Below are 17,817 nucleotides of genomic sequence, written 5' to 3'. Positions count from 1 at the left end.
TTTGTTGAGTATTCCTGGTAAATTATATGGGAGGATATTGATTGAGAGGGTGAAGGCATGTACAGAGCATCAGATTGGGGAAGAGCAGTGTGGTTTCAGAAGTGGTAGAGGATGTGTGGATCAGGTGTTTGCTTTGAAGAATGTATGTGAGAAATACTTAGAAAAGCAAATGGATTTGTATGTAGCATTTATGGATCTGGAGAAGGCATATGATAGAGTTGATAGAGATGCTCTGTGGAAGGTATTAAGAATATATGGTGTGGGAGGAAAGTTGTTAGAAGCAGTGAAAAGTTTTTATCGAGGATGTAAGGCATGTGTACGTGTAGGAAGAGAGGAAAGTGATTGGTTCTCAGTGAATGTAGGTTTGCGGCAGGGGTGTGTGATGTCTCCATGGTTGTTTAATTTGTTTATGGATGGAGTTGTTAGGGAGGTGAATGCAAGAGTTTTGGAAAGAGGGGCAAGTATGAAGTCTGTTGGGGATGAGAGAGCTTGGGAAGTGAGTCAGTTGTTGTTCGCTGATGATACAGCGCTGGTGGCTGATTCATGTGAGAAACTGCAGAAGCTGGTGACTGAGTTTGGTAAAGTGTGTGAAAGAAGAAAGTTAAGAGTAAATGTGAATAAGAGCAAGGTTATTAGGTACAGTAGGGTTAAGGGTCAAGTCAATTGGGAGGTGAGTTTGAATGGAGAAAAACTGGAGGAAGTGAAGTGGTTTAGATATCTGGGAGTGGATCTGGCAGCGGATGGAACCATGGAAACGGAAGTGGATCATAGGGTGGGGGAGGGGGCGAAAATTCTGGGAGCCTTGAAGAATGTGTGGAATACGAGAACATTATCTCGGAAAGCAAAAATGGGTATGTTTGAAGGAATAGTGGTTCCAACAATGTTGTATGGTTGCGAGGCGTGGGCTATGGATAGAGTTGAGCGCAGGAGGATGGATGTGCTGGAAATGAGATGTTTGAGGACAATGTGTGGTGTGAGGTGGTTTGATCGAGTAACGTAAGGGTAAGAGAGATGTGTGGAAATAAAAAGAGCGTGGTTGAGAGAGCAGAAGAGGGTGTTTTGAAATGGTTCGGGCACATGGAGAGAATGAGTGAGGAAAGATTGACCAAGAGAATATATGTGTCGGAGGTGGAGGGAACGAGGAGAAGAGGGAGACCAAATTGGAGGTGGAAAGATGGAGTGAAAAAGATTTTGTGTGATCGGGGCCTGAACATGCAGGAGGGTGTAAGGAGAGCAAGGAATAGAGTGAATTGGATCGATGTGGTATACCGGGGTTGACGTGCTGTCAGTGGATTGAATCAAGGCATGTGAAGCGTCTGGGGTAAACCATGGAAAGCTGTGTAGGTATGTATATTTGCGTGTGTGGACGTATGTATATACATGTGTATGGGGGTGGGTTGGGCCATTTCTTTCGTCTGTTTCCTTGCGCTACCTCGCAAACGCGGGAGACAGCGAAAAAAAAAAAAAAGTAGGAGAGATGGCCAAAGAGCGCTATTGGATTACGTGTTAATTGATAGGCACATGAAAGAGAGACTTTTGGATGTTAATGTGTTGCGGGGGCAGCTGGAGGGATGTCTGATCATAATCTTGTGGAGGCGAAGGTAAAGATTTGTAGAGGTTTTCAGAAAAGAAGAGAGAATGTTGGGGTGAAGAGAGTGGTGAGAGTAAGTGAGCTTGGCAAGGAGACTTGTGTGAGGAACTGTCAGGAGATATTGAGTGAAGAATGGCAAAAGGTGAGAGCAAATGACGTAAGGGGAGTGGGGGTTGGAATAGGATGTACTTTGGGAAGCAGTGATGGCTTGCACAAAAGATGCTTGTGGCATGAGAAGCGTGGGAGGTGGGCAGATTAGAAAGGGTAGTGAGTGGTGGGAAGAAGAAGTCAAATTGTTAGTGAAAGAGAAGAGGGAGGCATTTGGAAGGTTTTTGCTGGGAAGTAGTGCAAATGACTGAGAGATGTATAAAAGAAAGAGGCAGGAGGTCAAGAGAAAGGTGCAAGAGGTGAAAAAGAGGGCAAATGAGAGTTGGGGTGAGAGGTATCATTAAATTCTAGGGAGAATAAGAAGACGTTTTGGAAGGAGGTAAATAAAGTGCGTAAGACTAGAATACAAATGGGAACGTCAATGAAGGGAGCAAATGGGGAGATAATATGATGTAGTGGTGAAGTGAGAAGGAGATGGAGTGAGTATTTTGAAGGTTTGTTGAATGTGTTTAATGATAGAGTGGTAGATATAGGGTGTTTTGGTCAAGGTAGTGTGCAAAGTGAGAGGGCCAGGGAGAATGGTACGGTAAACAGAGAAGAGGTAGTGAAAGCTTTGCGGAAGGTGAAAGCCAGCAAAGTGGCCGATTGGGATGGCATTGCAGTGGAATTTATAAAAAAAAAGGGGGTGACTGATATCTAAAACACTTCACTTCCTCCAGTTTTCCTCCATTCAAACTTACCTCCCAATTGACTTGTCCCTCAACCCTACTGTACCTAATAACCTTGCTCTTATTCACATTTACTCTCAGCTTTCTTCTTTCACACACTTTACCAAACTCTGTCACCAGCTTCTGCAGTTTCTCACTCGAATCAGCCACCAGTGCTGTATCATCAGCAAACAGCAACTGACTCACTTCCCAAGCTCTCTCATCCACAACAAACTGCATACTTGCCCCTCTTTCCAAAACTCTTGCATTCACCTCCCTAACAACCCCATCCATAAACAAATTAAACAACCAAGGAGACATGACGCACCCCTGCTGCAAACCAACATTCACTGAGAACCAATCACTTTCCTCTCTTCCTACACGTACACATGCTTTACATTCTCGATAAAAACTTTTCACTACTTCTAACAACTTACCTCCCACACCATATATTCTTAATACCTTCCACAGAGCATCTCTATCAACTCTATCATATGCCTTCTCCAGATCCATAAATGCTACATACAAATTCATTTGCTTTTCTAAGTGTTTCTCACATACATTTTTCAAAGCAACACCTGATCCACACACCCTCTACCACTTCTGAAACCACACTGCTCTTCCCCAATCTGATGCTCTGTACATGCCTTCACCCTCTCCATCAATACCCTCCCATATAATTTACCAGGAATACTTAACAAACTTATACCTCTGTAATTCGAGTACTCACTCTTATCCCCTTTGCCTTTGTACAATGGCACTATGCAACCATTCTGCCAGTCCTCAGGCACCTCACCATGAATCATACATACATTAAATACCCTTACCAACCAGTCAACAATACAGTCATCCCCTTTTTTAATAAATTCCACTGCCATACCATCCAAACCCGCTGCCTTGCTGGCTATCATCTTCCGCAAAGCTTTTACTACTACTTCTCTGTTTACCAAATCATTCTCCCTAATTCTCTCACTTTGCACACCACCTCGACCAAAACACCCTATATCTGCCACTCTATCATCAAACACATTCAAAAACCTTCAAAATACTCACTTCATCTCCTTCTCATATCACCACTACTTGTTATCACCTCCCCATTAGCCCCCTTCACTGATGTTCCCATTCGTTCCCTTGTCTTACACACTCTATTTACCTCCTTCCAAAACATCTTTTTTATTTTTATTTATTTATTTTGCTTTGTCGCTGTCTCCCGCGTTTGCGAGGTAGCGCAAGGAAACAGACTAAAGAAATGGCCCAACCCACCCCCATACACATGTATATACATACACGTCCACACACGCAAATATACATACCTATACATCTCAATGTGCACATATATATACACACACAGACTTATACATATATACCCATGCACACAATTCACACTGTCTGCCTTTATTCATTCCCATTGCCACCTCGCCACACATGGAATACCATCCCCCTCCCCACTCGTGTGTGAGGTAGCGCTAGGAAAAGACAACAAAGGCCCCATTCGTTCACATTCAGTCTCTAGCTGTCATGCAATAATGCCCGAAACCACAGCTCCCTTTCCACATCCAGGCCCCACACAACTTTCCATGGTTTACCCCAGACGCATCACATGCCCTGATTCAATCCACTGACAGCACGTCAACCCCGGTATATCACATCGATCCAATTCACTCTATTCCTTGCCCGCCTTTCACCCTCCTGCATGTTCAGGCCCCGATCACTCAAAATCTTTTTCACTCCATCTTTCCACCTCCAATTTGGTCTCCCACTTCTCCTCGTTCCCTCCACCTTCGACACATATATCCTCTTGGTCAATCTTTCCTCACTCATTCTCTCCATGTGCCCAAACCATTTCAAAACACCCTCTTCTGCTCTCTCAACGATGCTCTTTTTATTTCCACACATCTCTCTTAACATTACATTACTTACTCGATCAAACCACCTCACACCACACACTGTCCTCAAACATCTCATTTCCAGCACATCCACCCTCCTGCGCACAACTCTATCCATAGCCCACGCCTCGCAACCATACAACATTGTTGGAACCACTATTCCTTCAAACATACCCATTTTTGCTTTCCGAGATAATGTTCTCGACTTCCACACATTCTTCAAGGCTCCCAGGATTTTCGCCCCCTCCCCCACCCTATGATCCACTTCCGCTTCCACGGTTCCATCCGCTGCCAGATCCACTCCCAGATATCTAAAACACTTTACTTCCTCCAGTTTTTCTCCATTCAAACTTACCTCCCAATTGACTTGACCCTCAACCCTACTGTACCTAATAACCTTGCTCTTATTCACATTAACTCTTAACTTTCTTCTTTCACACACTTTACCAAACTCAGTCACCAGCTTCTGCAGTTTCTCACATGAATCAGCCACCAGCGCTGTATCATCAGCGAACAACAACTGACTCACTTCCCAAGCTCTCTCATCCACAACAGACTTCATACATGCCCCTCTTTCCAAAACTCTTGCATTCACCTCCCTAACAACCCCATCCATAAACAAATTAAACAACCATGAGACATCACACACCCCTGCCGCAAACCTACATTCACTGAGAACCAACCACTTTCCTCTCTTCCTACACGTACACACGCCCTACATCCTCGATAAAAACTTTTCACTGCTTCTAACAACTTGCCTCCCACACCATATATTCTTAATACCTTCCACAGAGCATCTTTTTATTCTCCCTAAAATTTAATGATATTCTCTCACCCCAACTCTCATTTGCCCTCTTTTTCTTGACCTCCTGCCTCTTTCTTTAATACATCTCCCACTCATTTGCATTATTTCCCTCCAAAAATCGTCCAAATGCCTCTCTCTTCTCTTTCACTGATAATCTTACTTCTTCATCCCACCACTCACTACCCTTTCTAATCTGCCCGCCTCCCACGCTTCTCATGCCACAAGCATCTTTTGCACAAGCCATCACTGCTTCCCTAAATATATCCCATTCCTCCCCCACTCCCCTTACATCCTTTGTTCTCACCTTTTTCCATTCTGTATATGCTTGTGTATGTTTATGTAGATATATATGTATATGTTGATATGCATATGTATGTACTGCACTTATATGTGTGAGTATGTATCATTATTAAAAGAAATTTCTTTGTTTTTGACCACAGGTGCATACGCACCAATAATCACCTAACTCTCTCCATCAGCTTAGAAACCTGATAACAGCCTATAAGTTCCCAAATCAACCGGATGATGATGATCATCATCCATGATCAGGAATTGAAAAGAGGATGGTTAAGAAAAATGTAAAGATATACTGGTTTAGTGTAAGGGTAGCAGATGGCTAGATGGCTTAAGCAAAGAGATGGTGAATTCTGGACTCTCACAAAGACTTGAAAGTCTTCTTGATGGTACATAAAGTACAAGAGACAGGGCCTACAAGCGTAAAACTCTCATACCATAACAAACAAATAAATAAAAACACCGAGAAAAAAATGTGGCTTCAGAAATGAAACAGAATGCTTTGAAGGCTCTGCATGAAAGATACTTAGGGAAACAGAGGATTCATATATGGTGTTTATGGATCTGGAGAAAGGGTATGACAGGATTGACTGACATGTTTTATGGAAGGGGTAACAAATATATGGTGTAAAAGGAAAGCTACAAGCAGTGAAGAGCTGCTGTCAAGAAAGCAGGGTATGTTTGCAAATAGGAATAGAGGAAAGTGAATGGTTCCAGTTAAAGGTGGGTCTGCAACAAGAGTATGTGATGTTACCAAGGAGGTCTGATCTGCTTATGGAGAGAGTGGTGAAGGAGGTAAATGTGAGGGGCCTGGAGAATGGGGCAGGCTGAAGAGTGTTAAGGGTCTGGGGAGCCTATGAGGGGTTTTGCTGTTTGCTGATGACACAGCTCTGGTGGGAGACTCAACTAAAAAAAACAGCAGAAGCTGGTGTCTCAGTTTGGAAAAGTGTGGGTTAAGGAGAAACTTCTGAATTAATGTGAAGAAGAGTATAGTGATTAAGTTTAGCAGGGTAGAAACACAGGCAAGATGGAGTGTGCTTCTTGCCATCCTTCCTCCCACACTATACACTCATAACTCCTTCCACTTATAATCTCTTTCAACCCTATCATACGCATTTTCCAGATTCTATATGGCAGGATCAGGTGAAATGAATGAATGTGAAAAGGATTAACTGTGCATCTGAGTACAAGTACAGAAACTAAAAGAGGACTAAAATGAAACTGGATGGAGAAAGTGAAGGAGTACAAGTCTAAGAGGGGTCAAGGAGGAAGTATATGTGAACAACAGCTTGCTTGGATAAGATTCTGTGTGAACCACTCACATTATGGACAAAATGCACAGTAACAAGAGAGAGGTATAGGTAGACACAAGCATTACTAGTTAGGGAGATTCTACTGCCGTAGCCAACCCCTTGAGGAGTTCCACAAGGGAACGGGCATCAGATATAGATAGATAGATAGATAGATAGATAGATGTATAGGTAGCAGTTGGTAGGCAGCCAACGACCAAGGAAGTATATTACCAGTACTACATACCTGTGTATCATGAGGGTTAGTGATGGTTGTGTAGTGTGCCAGCACTTCAGAGGTTGTTAAGCTGCACTCCTCTGACCCAGGTTGCCATCTTGTCTTTCTGCCTTACCCACATGTAGACTACTGGCATTCTGTCCACAAACAAATGATCTCTCCTTGTCACACATAACACCTGGCAGCACTGAAGTCACAGAGCTCATTCTTCATAACTTTAGATTTTCCTGTGGTGAGTGCTATGTGCTAGCCTTGCCTTTTAGCCAAATTGGTTGGGGCAATAGATAGAAGTAGTAGGTAGGAATATTTAGGTAGGAGCATTAAGTAGAAACATTAGGTAGAAGCAGCTGGTTGGAATATTAGACAGGAGCATTAGGTAAAGGCAGCCAGTAGGTACATTTAGTAGGAGCCTATGCAAACACTGCACTAGACTTGCCCTCTGCCAGTGGCCTGTTTAGGGTGAGGCACTAATGGTTAAGAAGCAGCACTGGAGTTCACTAGTTGTGGAGACTCTATTGCTATGGTCACCCCCTTGAGGGAGTTCCGAAAGGGAACAGGCATCAGAGATATAGATAGATACATACATGACTGACTTACAGAGGATGGTTTCATAATTTTCATGTCTATCTATCTATCTATCTATCTCTGATGCCTGTTCCTGACTGGAATTCCCTCAAGGGGGTGGCCAAAGCAACAGTCTACAACTAGTGAACTCCAGTATCGCTTCTTAGCCTTTAGTGCTTCATCCTTAACAGGCCACTGGTAGAGGGTAACTCCAGCGCAGTGTCTGCAGAGGCTCCTACTTAGTGTTCCTACTGACTACTACCAAAAGCTCCAGCATAATGTTCCTATCTTCTACTTCTAAATAACTTTACTACCTTATCTCCAGCCTATATGTTTCTATCTACTGCTCATACTATCATGCCAAAAGGTAGTGCTAGCACATGGTGCTCACTGCAGAAAAATCGAGTTACGAAGAATGAACTGTGTGAGTCAAGCATCATGTGTGGGTGTGACAGAAAGAAAAGACAGCTACTTGGGTGAGAGGAGTGCACTTTAATAATACCACTGATGAGCTGGCTCACCACACAGCCATCACAAACCCTCCTGATACTGGGTAGTAGTGGTAATATTCCTCCCTGGTCGTTGAGTGCCAAGCAATTACTACCTACTAGTTTTCCTGTGTCTAACAGCACAAAAGATAGGCTTACTACAATAATTCCAGTATCAGTTATCATTGTTATTATACTTGATTGCCATTTCCCACATCAGTGAGTTAGTGCCAAGAAACAGATGAAGAAAGACCAATCCATTCATATACACACATATATACATACATGCCCATACACACACACATACATACATGAACATATCAATTATTATTATTATTATACTTTGTCGCTGTCTCCCGCGTTTGCGAGGTAGCGCAAGGAAACAGACGAAAGAAATGGCCCAACCCCCCCCCCCCCATACACATGTATATACATACGTCCACACACGCAAATATACATACCTACACAGCTTTCCATGGTTTACCCCAGACGCTTCACATGCCTTGCTTCAATCCACTGACAGCACGTCAACCCCGGTATACCACATCGCTCCAATTCACTCTATTCCTTGCCCTCCTTTCACCCTCCTGCATGTTCAGGCCCCGATCACACAAAATCTTTTTCACTCCATCTTTCCACCTCCAATTTGGTCTCCCTCTTCTTGTTCCCTCCACCTCCGACACATATATCCTCTTGGTCAATCTTTCCTCACTCATCCTCTCCATGTGCCCAAACCACTTCAAAACACCCTCTTCTGCTCTCTCAACCATGCTCTTTTTATTTCCACACATCTCTCTTACCCTTACGTTACTCACTCGATCAAACCACCTCACACCACACATTGTCCTCAAACATCTCATTTCCAGCACATCCATCCTCCTGCGCACAACTCTATCCATAGCCCACGCCTCGCAACCATACAACATTGTTGGAACCACTATTCCTTCAAACATACCCATTTTTGCTTTCCGAGATAATGTTCTCGACTTCCACACATTCTTCAAGGCCCCCAGGATTTTCGCCCCCTCCCCCACCCTATGATCCACTTCCGCTTCCATGGTTCCATCCGCTGCCAGATCCACTCCCAGATATCTAAAACACTTCACTTCCTCCAGTTTTTCTCCATTCAAACTCACCTCCCAATTGACTTGACCCTCAACCCTACTGTACCTAATATACAAAAGTACATTTTTATACTCGCTTGCCTTCATCCCTTCCCGGCGCCACACTGCCTTACAGGAAATAGCATTGCCATCCCTTGCATCTGTGAGGTAGCACCAGGAAAACAGACAAAAATGGCCACATTCATTCATACACAGTCTCTAGCTGTCATGTGTAAAGCACCAAAACCACAACTCCCTATTCACATCCACGTCCTGCAGACCTTTCTGTGATTTACCCCAAACGTTTCACATGCCCTGGTTCAGTCCACTGACAGTATTAGTATTTCAATGAAAAAATACACAAAGAAAAAACACTGAAAAAGAGGAAGAGAACTACTTAATTTACAAACTAGTGAAGTTAACATGCACTGCTAAGTGGCAAATATTTTGGATAATGCTGCTAGCTCTAATACTTTCATAATCAGAGAAGTATGGTGACCCTAGTGCTTGGTAAAAAATTTGCACATTATCTCTATATTTCAAAATGTTATACAGGATTAAGACACATTCACGTTCATTCAAACTAACCATAGTTCCTTTATTAAGGTTCCGATCAATAGTGCAGTAGGAGTGAGGTGCCTGGTCACCACGATTGGTCATAATAACACAGATATCTGACACCATCAGTTCGTTGCACGCAGCATTATCACTTGCTCGTCTGCAACCAACAATGCATAGGGAATCAGTGAATGATAGTGAAAATCAGTTATGAGATGATATGAAGATAATGCTTTGAATGCAAAGGTGAGTAATGTGGCAGTTGAGGGTATAATTGGTGTACATGGGGTGATCAGTGTTGTAAAGGAAAATGATGAAGTCCTTGTGGATTTGTGTGCTGAAAATGAGTGGTGATTGGGAATATCTAGTTTAAAAAGAGATACACATAAGTATACGTATGTGAGTAGGAGAGATGGCCAGAGAGCATTATTGGATTACGTGTTAATTGATAGGGATGTAAAAGTGAGACTTTTGGATGTTTATGTGTTGAGAGGGGCAGCTGGAGGGATGTCTGACCACTATCTTGTGGAGGCGAAGGTGAAGAATTGTAAAGGTTTTCAGAAAAGAAGAGAGAATGTTGGGGTGAAGAGAGTGGTGAGAGTAAGTGAGCTTGGCAAGGAGACTTGTGTGAGGAACTGTCAGGAGATATTGAGTGAAGAATGGCAAAAGGTGAGAGCAAATGACGTAAGGGGAGTGGGGGTTGGAATAGGATGTACTTTGGGAAGCAGTGATGGCTTGCACAAAAGATGCTTGTGGCATGAGAAGCGTGGGAGGTGGGCAGATTAGAAAGGGTAGTGAGTGGTGGGAAGAAGAAGTCAAATTGTTAGTGAAAGAGAAGAGGGAGGCATTTGGAAGGTTTTTGCTGGGAAGTAGTGCAAATGACTGAGAGATGTATAAAAGAAAGAGGCAGGAGGTCAAGAGAAAGGTGCAAGAGGTGAAAAAGAGGGCAAATGAGAGTTGGGGTGAGAGGTATCATTAAATTCTAGGGAGAATAAGAAGACGTTTTGGAAGGAGGTAAATAAAGTGCGTAAGACTAGAATACAAATGGGAACGTCAATGAAGGGAGCAAATGGGGAGATAATATGATGTAGTGGTGAAGTGAGAAGGAGATGGAGTGAGTATTTTGAAGGTTTGTTGAATGTGTTTAATGATAGAGTGGTAGATATAGGGTGTTTTGGTCAAGGTAGTGTGCAAAGTGAGAGGGCCAGGGAGAATGGTACGGTAAACAGAGAAGAGGTAGTGAAAGCTTTGCGGAAGGTGAAAGCCAGCAAAGTGGCCGATTGGGATGGCATTGCAGTGGAATTTATAAAAAAAAAGGGGGTGACTGATATCTAAAACACTTCACTTCCTCCAGTTTTCCTCCATTCAAACTTACCTCCCAATTGACTTGTCCCTCAACCCTACTGTACCTAATAACCTTGCTCTTATTCACATTTACTCTCAGCTTTCTTCTTTCACACACTTTACCAAACTCTGTCACCAGCTTCTGCAGTTTCTCACTCGAATCAGCCACCAGTGCTGTATCATCAGCAAACAGCAACTGACTCACTTCCCAAGCTCTCTCATCCACAACAAACTGCATACTTGCCCCTCTTTCCAAAACTCTTGCATTCACCTCCCTAACAACCCCATCCATAAACAAATTAAACAACCAAGGAGACATGACGCACCCCTGCTGCAAACCAACATTCACTGAGAACCAATCACTTTCCTCTCTTCCTACACGTACACATGCTTTACATTCTCGATAAAAACTTTTCACTACTTCTAACAACTTACCTCCCACACCATATATTCTTAATACCTTCCACAGAGCATCTCTATCAACTCTATCATATGCCTTCTCCAGATCCATAAATGCTACATACAAATTCATTTGCTTTTCTAAGTGTTTCTCACATACATTTTTCAAAGCAACACCTGATCCACACACCCTCTACCACTTCTGAAACCACACTGCTCTTCCCCAATCTGATGCTCTGTACATGCCTTCACCCTCTCCATCAATACCCTCCCATATAATTTACCAGGAATACTTAACAAACTTATACCTCTGTAATTCGAGTACTCACTCTTATCCCCTTTGCCTTTGTACAATGGCACTATGCAACCATTCTGCCAGTCCTCAGGCACCTCACCATGAATCATACATACATTAAATACCCTTACCAACCAGTCAACAATACAGTCATCCCCTTTTTTAATAAATTCCACTGCCATACCATCCAAACCCGCTGCCTTGCTGGCTATCATCTTCCGCAAAGCTTTTACTACTACTTCTCTGTTTACCAAATCATTCTCCCTAATTCTCTCACTTTGCACACCACCTCGACCAAAACACCCTATATCTGCCACTCTATCATCAAACACATTCAAAAACCTTCAAAATACTCACTTCATCTCCTTCTCATATCACCACTACTTGTTATCACCTCCCCATTAGCCCCCTTCACTGATGTTCCCATTCGTTCCCTTGTCTTACACACTCTATTTACCTCCTTCCAAAACATCTTTTTTATTTTTATTTATTTATTTTGCTTTGTCGCTGTCTCCCGCGTTTGCGAGGTAGCGCAAGGAAACAGACTAAAGAAATGGCCCAACCCACCCCCATACACATGTATATACATACACGTCCACACACGCAAATATACATACCTATACATCTCAATGTGCACATATATATACACACACAGACTTATACATATATACCCATGCACACAATTCACACTGTCTGCCTTTATTCATTCCCATTGCCACCTCGCCACACATGGAATACCATCCCCCTCCCCACTCGTGTGTGAGGTAGCGCTAGGAAAAGACAACAAAGGCCCCATTCGTTCACATTCAGTCTCTAGCTGTCATGCAATAATGCCCGAAACCACAGCTCCCTTTCCACATCCAGGCCCCACACAACTTTCCATGGTTTACCCCAGACGCATCACATGCCCTGATTCAATCCACTGACAGCACGTCAACCCCGGTATATCACATCGATCCAATTCACTCTATTCCTTGCCCGCCTTTCACCCTCCTGCATGTTCAGGCCCCGATCACTCAAAATCTTTTTCACTCCATCTTTCCACCTCCAATTTGGTCTCCCACTTCTCCTCGTTCCCTCCACCTTCGACACATATATCCTCTTGGTCAATCTTTCCTCACTCATTCTCTCCATGTGCCCAAACCATTTCAAAACACCCTCTTCTGCTCTCTCAACGATGCTCTTTTTATTTCCACACATCTCTCTTAACATTACATTACTTACTCGATCAAACCACCTCACACCACACACTGTCCTCAAACATCTCATTTCCAGCACATCCACCCTCCTGCGCACAACTCTATCCATAGCCCACGCCTCGCAACCATACAACATTGTTGGAACCACTATTCCTTCAAACATACCCATTTTTGCTTTCCGAGATAATGTTCTCAACTTCCACACATTCTTCAAGGCTCCCAGGATTTTCGCCCCCTCCCCCACCCTATGATCCACTTCCGCTTCCACGGTTCCATCCGCTGCCAGATCCACTCCCAGATATCTAAAACACTTTACTTCCTCCAGTTTTTCTCCATTCAAACTTACCTCCCAATTGACTTGACCCTCAACCCTACTGTACCTAATAACCTTGCTCTTATTCACATTAACTCTTAACTTTCTTCTTTCACACACTTTACCAAACTCAGTCACCAGCTTCTGCAGTTTCTCACATGAATCAGCCACCAGCGCTGTATCATCAGCGAACAACAACTGACTCACTTCCCAAGCTCTCTCATCCACAACAGACTTCATACATGCCCCTCTTTCCAAAACTCTTGCATTCACCTCCCTAACAACCCCATCCATAAACAAATTAAACAACCATGAGACATCACACACCCCTGCCGCAAACCTACATTCACTGAGAACCAACCACTTTCCTCTCTTCCTACACGTACACACGCCCTACATCCTCGATAAAAACTTTTCACTGCTTCTAACAACTTGCCTCCCACACCATATATTCTTAATACCTTCCACAGAGCATCTTTTTATTCTCCCTAAAATTTAATGATATTCTCTCACCCCAACTCTCATTTGCCCTCTTTTTCTTGACCTCCTGCCTCTTTCTTTAATACATCTCCCACTCATTTGCATTATTTCCCTCCAAAAATCGTCCAAATGCCTCTCTCTTCTCTTTCACTGATAATCTTACTTCTTCATCCCACCACTCACTACCCTTTCTAATCTGCCCGCCTCCCACGCTTCTCATGCCACAAGCATCTTTTGCACAAGCCATCACTGCTTCCCTAAATATATCCCATTCCTCCCCCACTCCCCTTACATCCTTTGTTCTCACCTTTTTCCATTCTGTATATGCTTGTGTATGTTTATGTAGATATATATGTATATGTTGATATGCATATGTATGTACTGCACTTATATGTGTGAGTATGTATCATTATTAAAAGAAATTTCTTTGTTTTTGACCACAGGTGCATACGCACCAATAATCACCTAACTCTCTCCATCAGCTTAGAAACCTGATAACAGCCTATAAGTTCCCAAATCAACCGGATGATGATGATCATCATCCATGATCAGGAATTGAAAAGAGGATGGTTAAGAAAAATGTAAAGATATACTGGTTTAGTGTAAGGGTAGCAGATGGCTAGATGGCTTAAGCAAAGAGATGGTGAATTCTGGACTCTCACAAAGACTTGAAAGTCTTCTTGATGGTACATAAAGTACAAGAGACAGGGCCTACAAGCGTAAAACTCTCATACCATAACAAACAAATAAATAAAAACACCGAGAAAAAAATGTGGCTTCAGAAATGAAACAGAATGCTTTGAAGGCTCTGCATGAAAGATACTTAGGGAAACAGAGGATTCATATATGGTGTTTATGGATCTGGAGAAAGGGTATGACAGGATTGACTGACATGTTTTATGGAAGGGGTAACAAATATATGGTGTAAAAGGAAAGCTACAAGCAGTGAAGAGCTGCTGTCAAGAAAGCAGGGTATGTTTGCAAATAGGAATAGAGGAAAGTGAATGGTTCCAGTTAAAGGTGGGTCTGCAACAAGAGTATGTGATGTTACCAAGGAGGTCTGATCTGCTTATGGAGAGAGTGGTGAAGGAGGTAAATGTGAGGGGCCTGGAGAATGGGGCAGGCTGAAGAGTGTTAAGGGTCTGGGGAGCCTATGAGGGGTTTTGCTGTTTGCTGATGACACAGCTCTGGTGGGAGACTCAACTAAAAAAAACAGCAGAAGCTGGTGTCTCAGTTTGGAAAAGTGTGGGTTAAGGAGAAACTTCTGAATTAATGTGAAGAAGAGTATAGTGATTAAGTTTAGCAGGGTAGAAACACAGGCAAGATGGAGTGTGCTTCTTGCCATCCTTCCTCCCACACTATACACTCATAACTCCTTCCACTTATAATCTCTTTCAACCCTATCATACGCATTTTCCAGATTCTATATGGCAGGATCAGGTGAAATGAATGAATGTGAAAAGGATTAACTGTGCATCTGAGTACAAGTACAGAAACTAAAAGAGGACTAAAATGAAACTGGATGGAGAAAGTGAAGGAGTACAAGTCTAAGAGGGGTCAAGGAGGAAGTATATGTGAACAACAGCTTGCTTGGATAAGATTCTGTGTGAACCACTCACATTATGGACAAAATGCACAGTAACAAGAGAGAGGTATAGGTAGACACAAGCATTACTAGTTAGGGAGATTCTACTGCCGTAGCCAACCCCTTGAGGAGTTCCACAAGGGAACGGGCATCAGATATAGATAGATAGATAGATAGATAGATAGATGTATAGGTAGCAGTTGGTAGGCAGCCAACGACCAAGGAAGTATATTACCAGTACTACATACCTGTGTATCATGAGGGTTAGTGATGGTTGTGTAGTGTGCCAGCACTTCAGAGGTTGTTAAGCTGCACTCCTCTGACCCAGGTTGCCATCTTGTCTTTCTGCCTTACCCACATGTAGACTACTGGCATTCTGTCCACAAACAAATGATCTCTCCTTGTCACACATAACACCTGGCAGCACTGAAGTCACAGAGCTCATTCTTCATAACTTTAGATTTTCCTGTGGTGAGTGCTATGTGCTAGCCTTGCCTTTTAGCCAAATTGGTTGGGGCAATAGATAGAAGTAGTAGGTAGGAATATTTAGGTAGGAGCATTAAGTAGAAACATTAGGTAGAAGCAGCTGGTTGGAATATTAGACAGGAGCATTAGGTAAAGGCAGCCAGTAGGTACATTTAGTAGGAGCCTATGCAAACACTGCACTAGACTTGCCCTCTGCCAGTGGCCTGTTTAGGGTGAGGCACTAATGGTTAAGAAGCAGCACTGGAGTTCACTAGTTGTGGAGACTCTATTGCTATGGTCACCCCCTTGAGGGAGTTCCGAAAGGGAACAGGCATCAGAGATATAGATAGATACATACATGACTGACTTACAGAGGATGGTTTCATAATTTTCATGTCTATCTATCTATCTATCTATCTCTGATGCCTGTTCCTGACTGGAATTCCCTCAAGGGGGTGGCCAAAGCAACAGTCTACAACTAGTGAACTCCAGTATCGCTTCTTAGCCTTTAGTGCTTCATCCTTAACAGGCCACTGGTAGAGGGTAACTCCAGCGCAGTGTCTGCAGAGGCTCCTACTTAGTGTTCCTACTGACTACTACCAAAAGCTCCAGCATAATGTTCCTATCTTCTACTTCTAAATAACTTTACTACCTTATCTCCAGCCTATATGTTTCTATCTACTGCTCATACTATCATGCCAAAAGGTAGTGCTAGCACATGGTGCTCACTGCAGAAAAATCGAGTTACGAAGAATGAACTGTGTGAGTCAAGCATCATGTGTGGGTGTGACAGAAAGAAAAGACAGCTACTTGGGTGAGAGGAGTGCACTTTAATAATACCACTGATGAGCTGGCTCACCACACAGCCATCACAAACCCTCCTGATACTGGGTAGTAGTGGTAATATTCCTCCCTGGTCGTTGAGTGCCAAGCAATTACTACCTACTAGTTTTCCTGTGTCTAACAGCACAAAAGATAGGCTTACTACAATAATTCCAGTATGAGTTATCATTGTTATTATACTTGATTGCCATTTCCCACATCAGTGAGTTAGTGCCAAGAAACAGATGAAGAAAGACCAATCCATTCATATACACACATATATACATACATGCCCATACACACACACATACATACATGAACATATCAATTATCATTATTATTATACTTTGTCGCTGTCTCCCGCGTTTGCGAGGTAGCGCAAGGAAACAGACGAAAGAAATGGCCCAACCCCCCCCCCCCATACACATGTATATACATACGTCCACACACGCAAATATACATACCTACACAGCTTTCCATGGTTTACCCCAGACGCTTCACATGCCTTGCTTCAATCCACTGACAGCACGTCAACCCCGGTATACCACATCGCTCCAATTCACTCTATTCCTTGCCCTCCTTTCACCCTCCTGCATGTTCAGGCCCCGATCACACAAAATCTTTTTCACTCCATCTTTCCACCTCCAATTTGGTCTCCCTCTTCTTGTTCCCTCCACCTCCGACACATATATCCTCTTGGTCAATCTTTCCTCACTCATCCTCTCCATGTGCCCAAACCACTTCAAAACACCCTCTTCTGCTCTCTCAACCATGCTCTTTTTATTTCCACACATCTCTCTTACCCTTACGTTACTCACTCGATCAAACCACCTCACACCACACATTGTCCTCAAACATCTCATTTCCAGCACATCCATCCTCCTGCGCACAACTCTATCCATAGCCCACGCCTCGCAACCATACAACATTGTTGGAACCACTATTCCTTCAAACATACCCATTTTTGCTTTCCGAGATAATGTTCTCGACTTCCACACATTCTTCAAGGCCCCCAGGATTTTCGCCCCCTCCCCCACCCTATGATCCACTTCCGCTTCCATGGTTCCATCCGCTGCCAGATCCACTCCCAGATATCTAAAACACTTCACTTCCTCCAGTTTTTCTCCATTCAAACTCACCTCCCAATTGACTTGACCCTCAACCCTACTGTACCTAATATACAAAAGTACATTTTTATACTCGCTTGCCTTCATCCCTTCCCGGCGCCACACTGCCTTACAGGAAATAGCATTGCCATCCCTTGCATCTGTGAGGTAGCACCAG

At 43.3% G+C, this 17,817-nt stretch overlaps 1 protein-coding gene across 6 annotated transcripts in view; it reads right to left on the bottom strand.

The window, feature by feature from the left end:
• The window catches only part of Crag (DENN domain-containing protein Crag), a 346,089-nt gene that overhangs the window by 296,454 nt on the left and 31,818 nt on the right, over window positions 1-17,817 (bottom strand). For 5 of the 6 annotated variants that reach the window (XM_071666290.1, XM_071666288.1, XM_071666289.1 and 2 more), the window contains exon 1: window positions 9,662-9,812. The exons of the other annotated variant lie outside the window; for it this stretch is intronic. In XM_071666290.1, the coding sequence (XP_071522391.1) occupies window positions 9,662-9,757 (96 nt within the window). In that variant the 5' untranslated portion in view covers window positions 9,758-9,812. Of the gene's footprint in view, window positions 1-9,661; window positions 9,813-17,817 lie in introns of those variants that run through there. 6 annotated transcript variants of the gene reach the window in all.

The sequence above is a fragment of the Panulirus ornatus genome, chromosome 11 (assembly GCF_036320965.1).
Source record: "Panulirus ornatus isolate Po-2019 chromosome 11, ASM3632096v1, whole genome shotgun sequence".
Classification (NCBI taxonomy): Eukaryota; Metazoa; Arthropoda; class Malacostraca; order Decapoda; family Palinuridae; genus Panulirus; species Panulirus ornatus.
The sequence above is the reverse complement of the archived record's forward strand: the minus strand, read 5'-3'. Positions and strand labels throughout refer to the sequence as shown.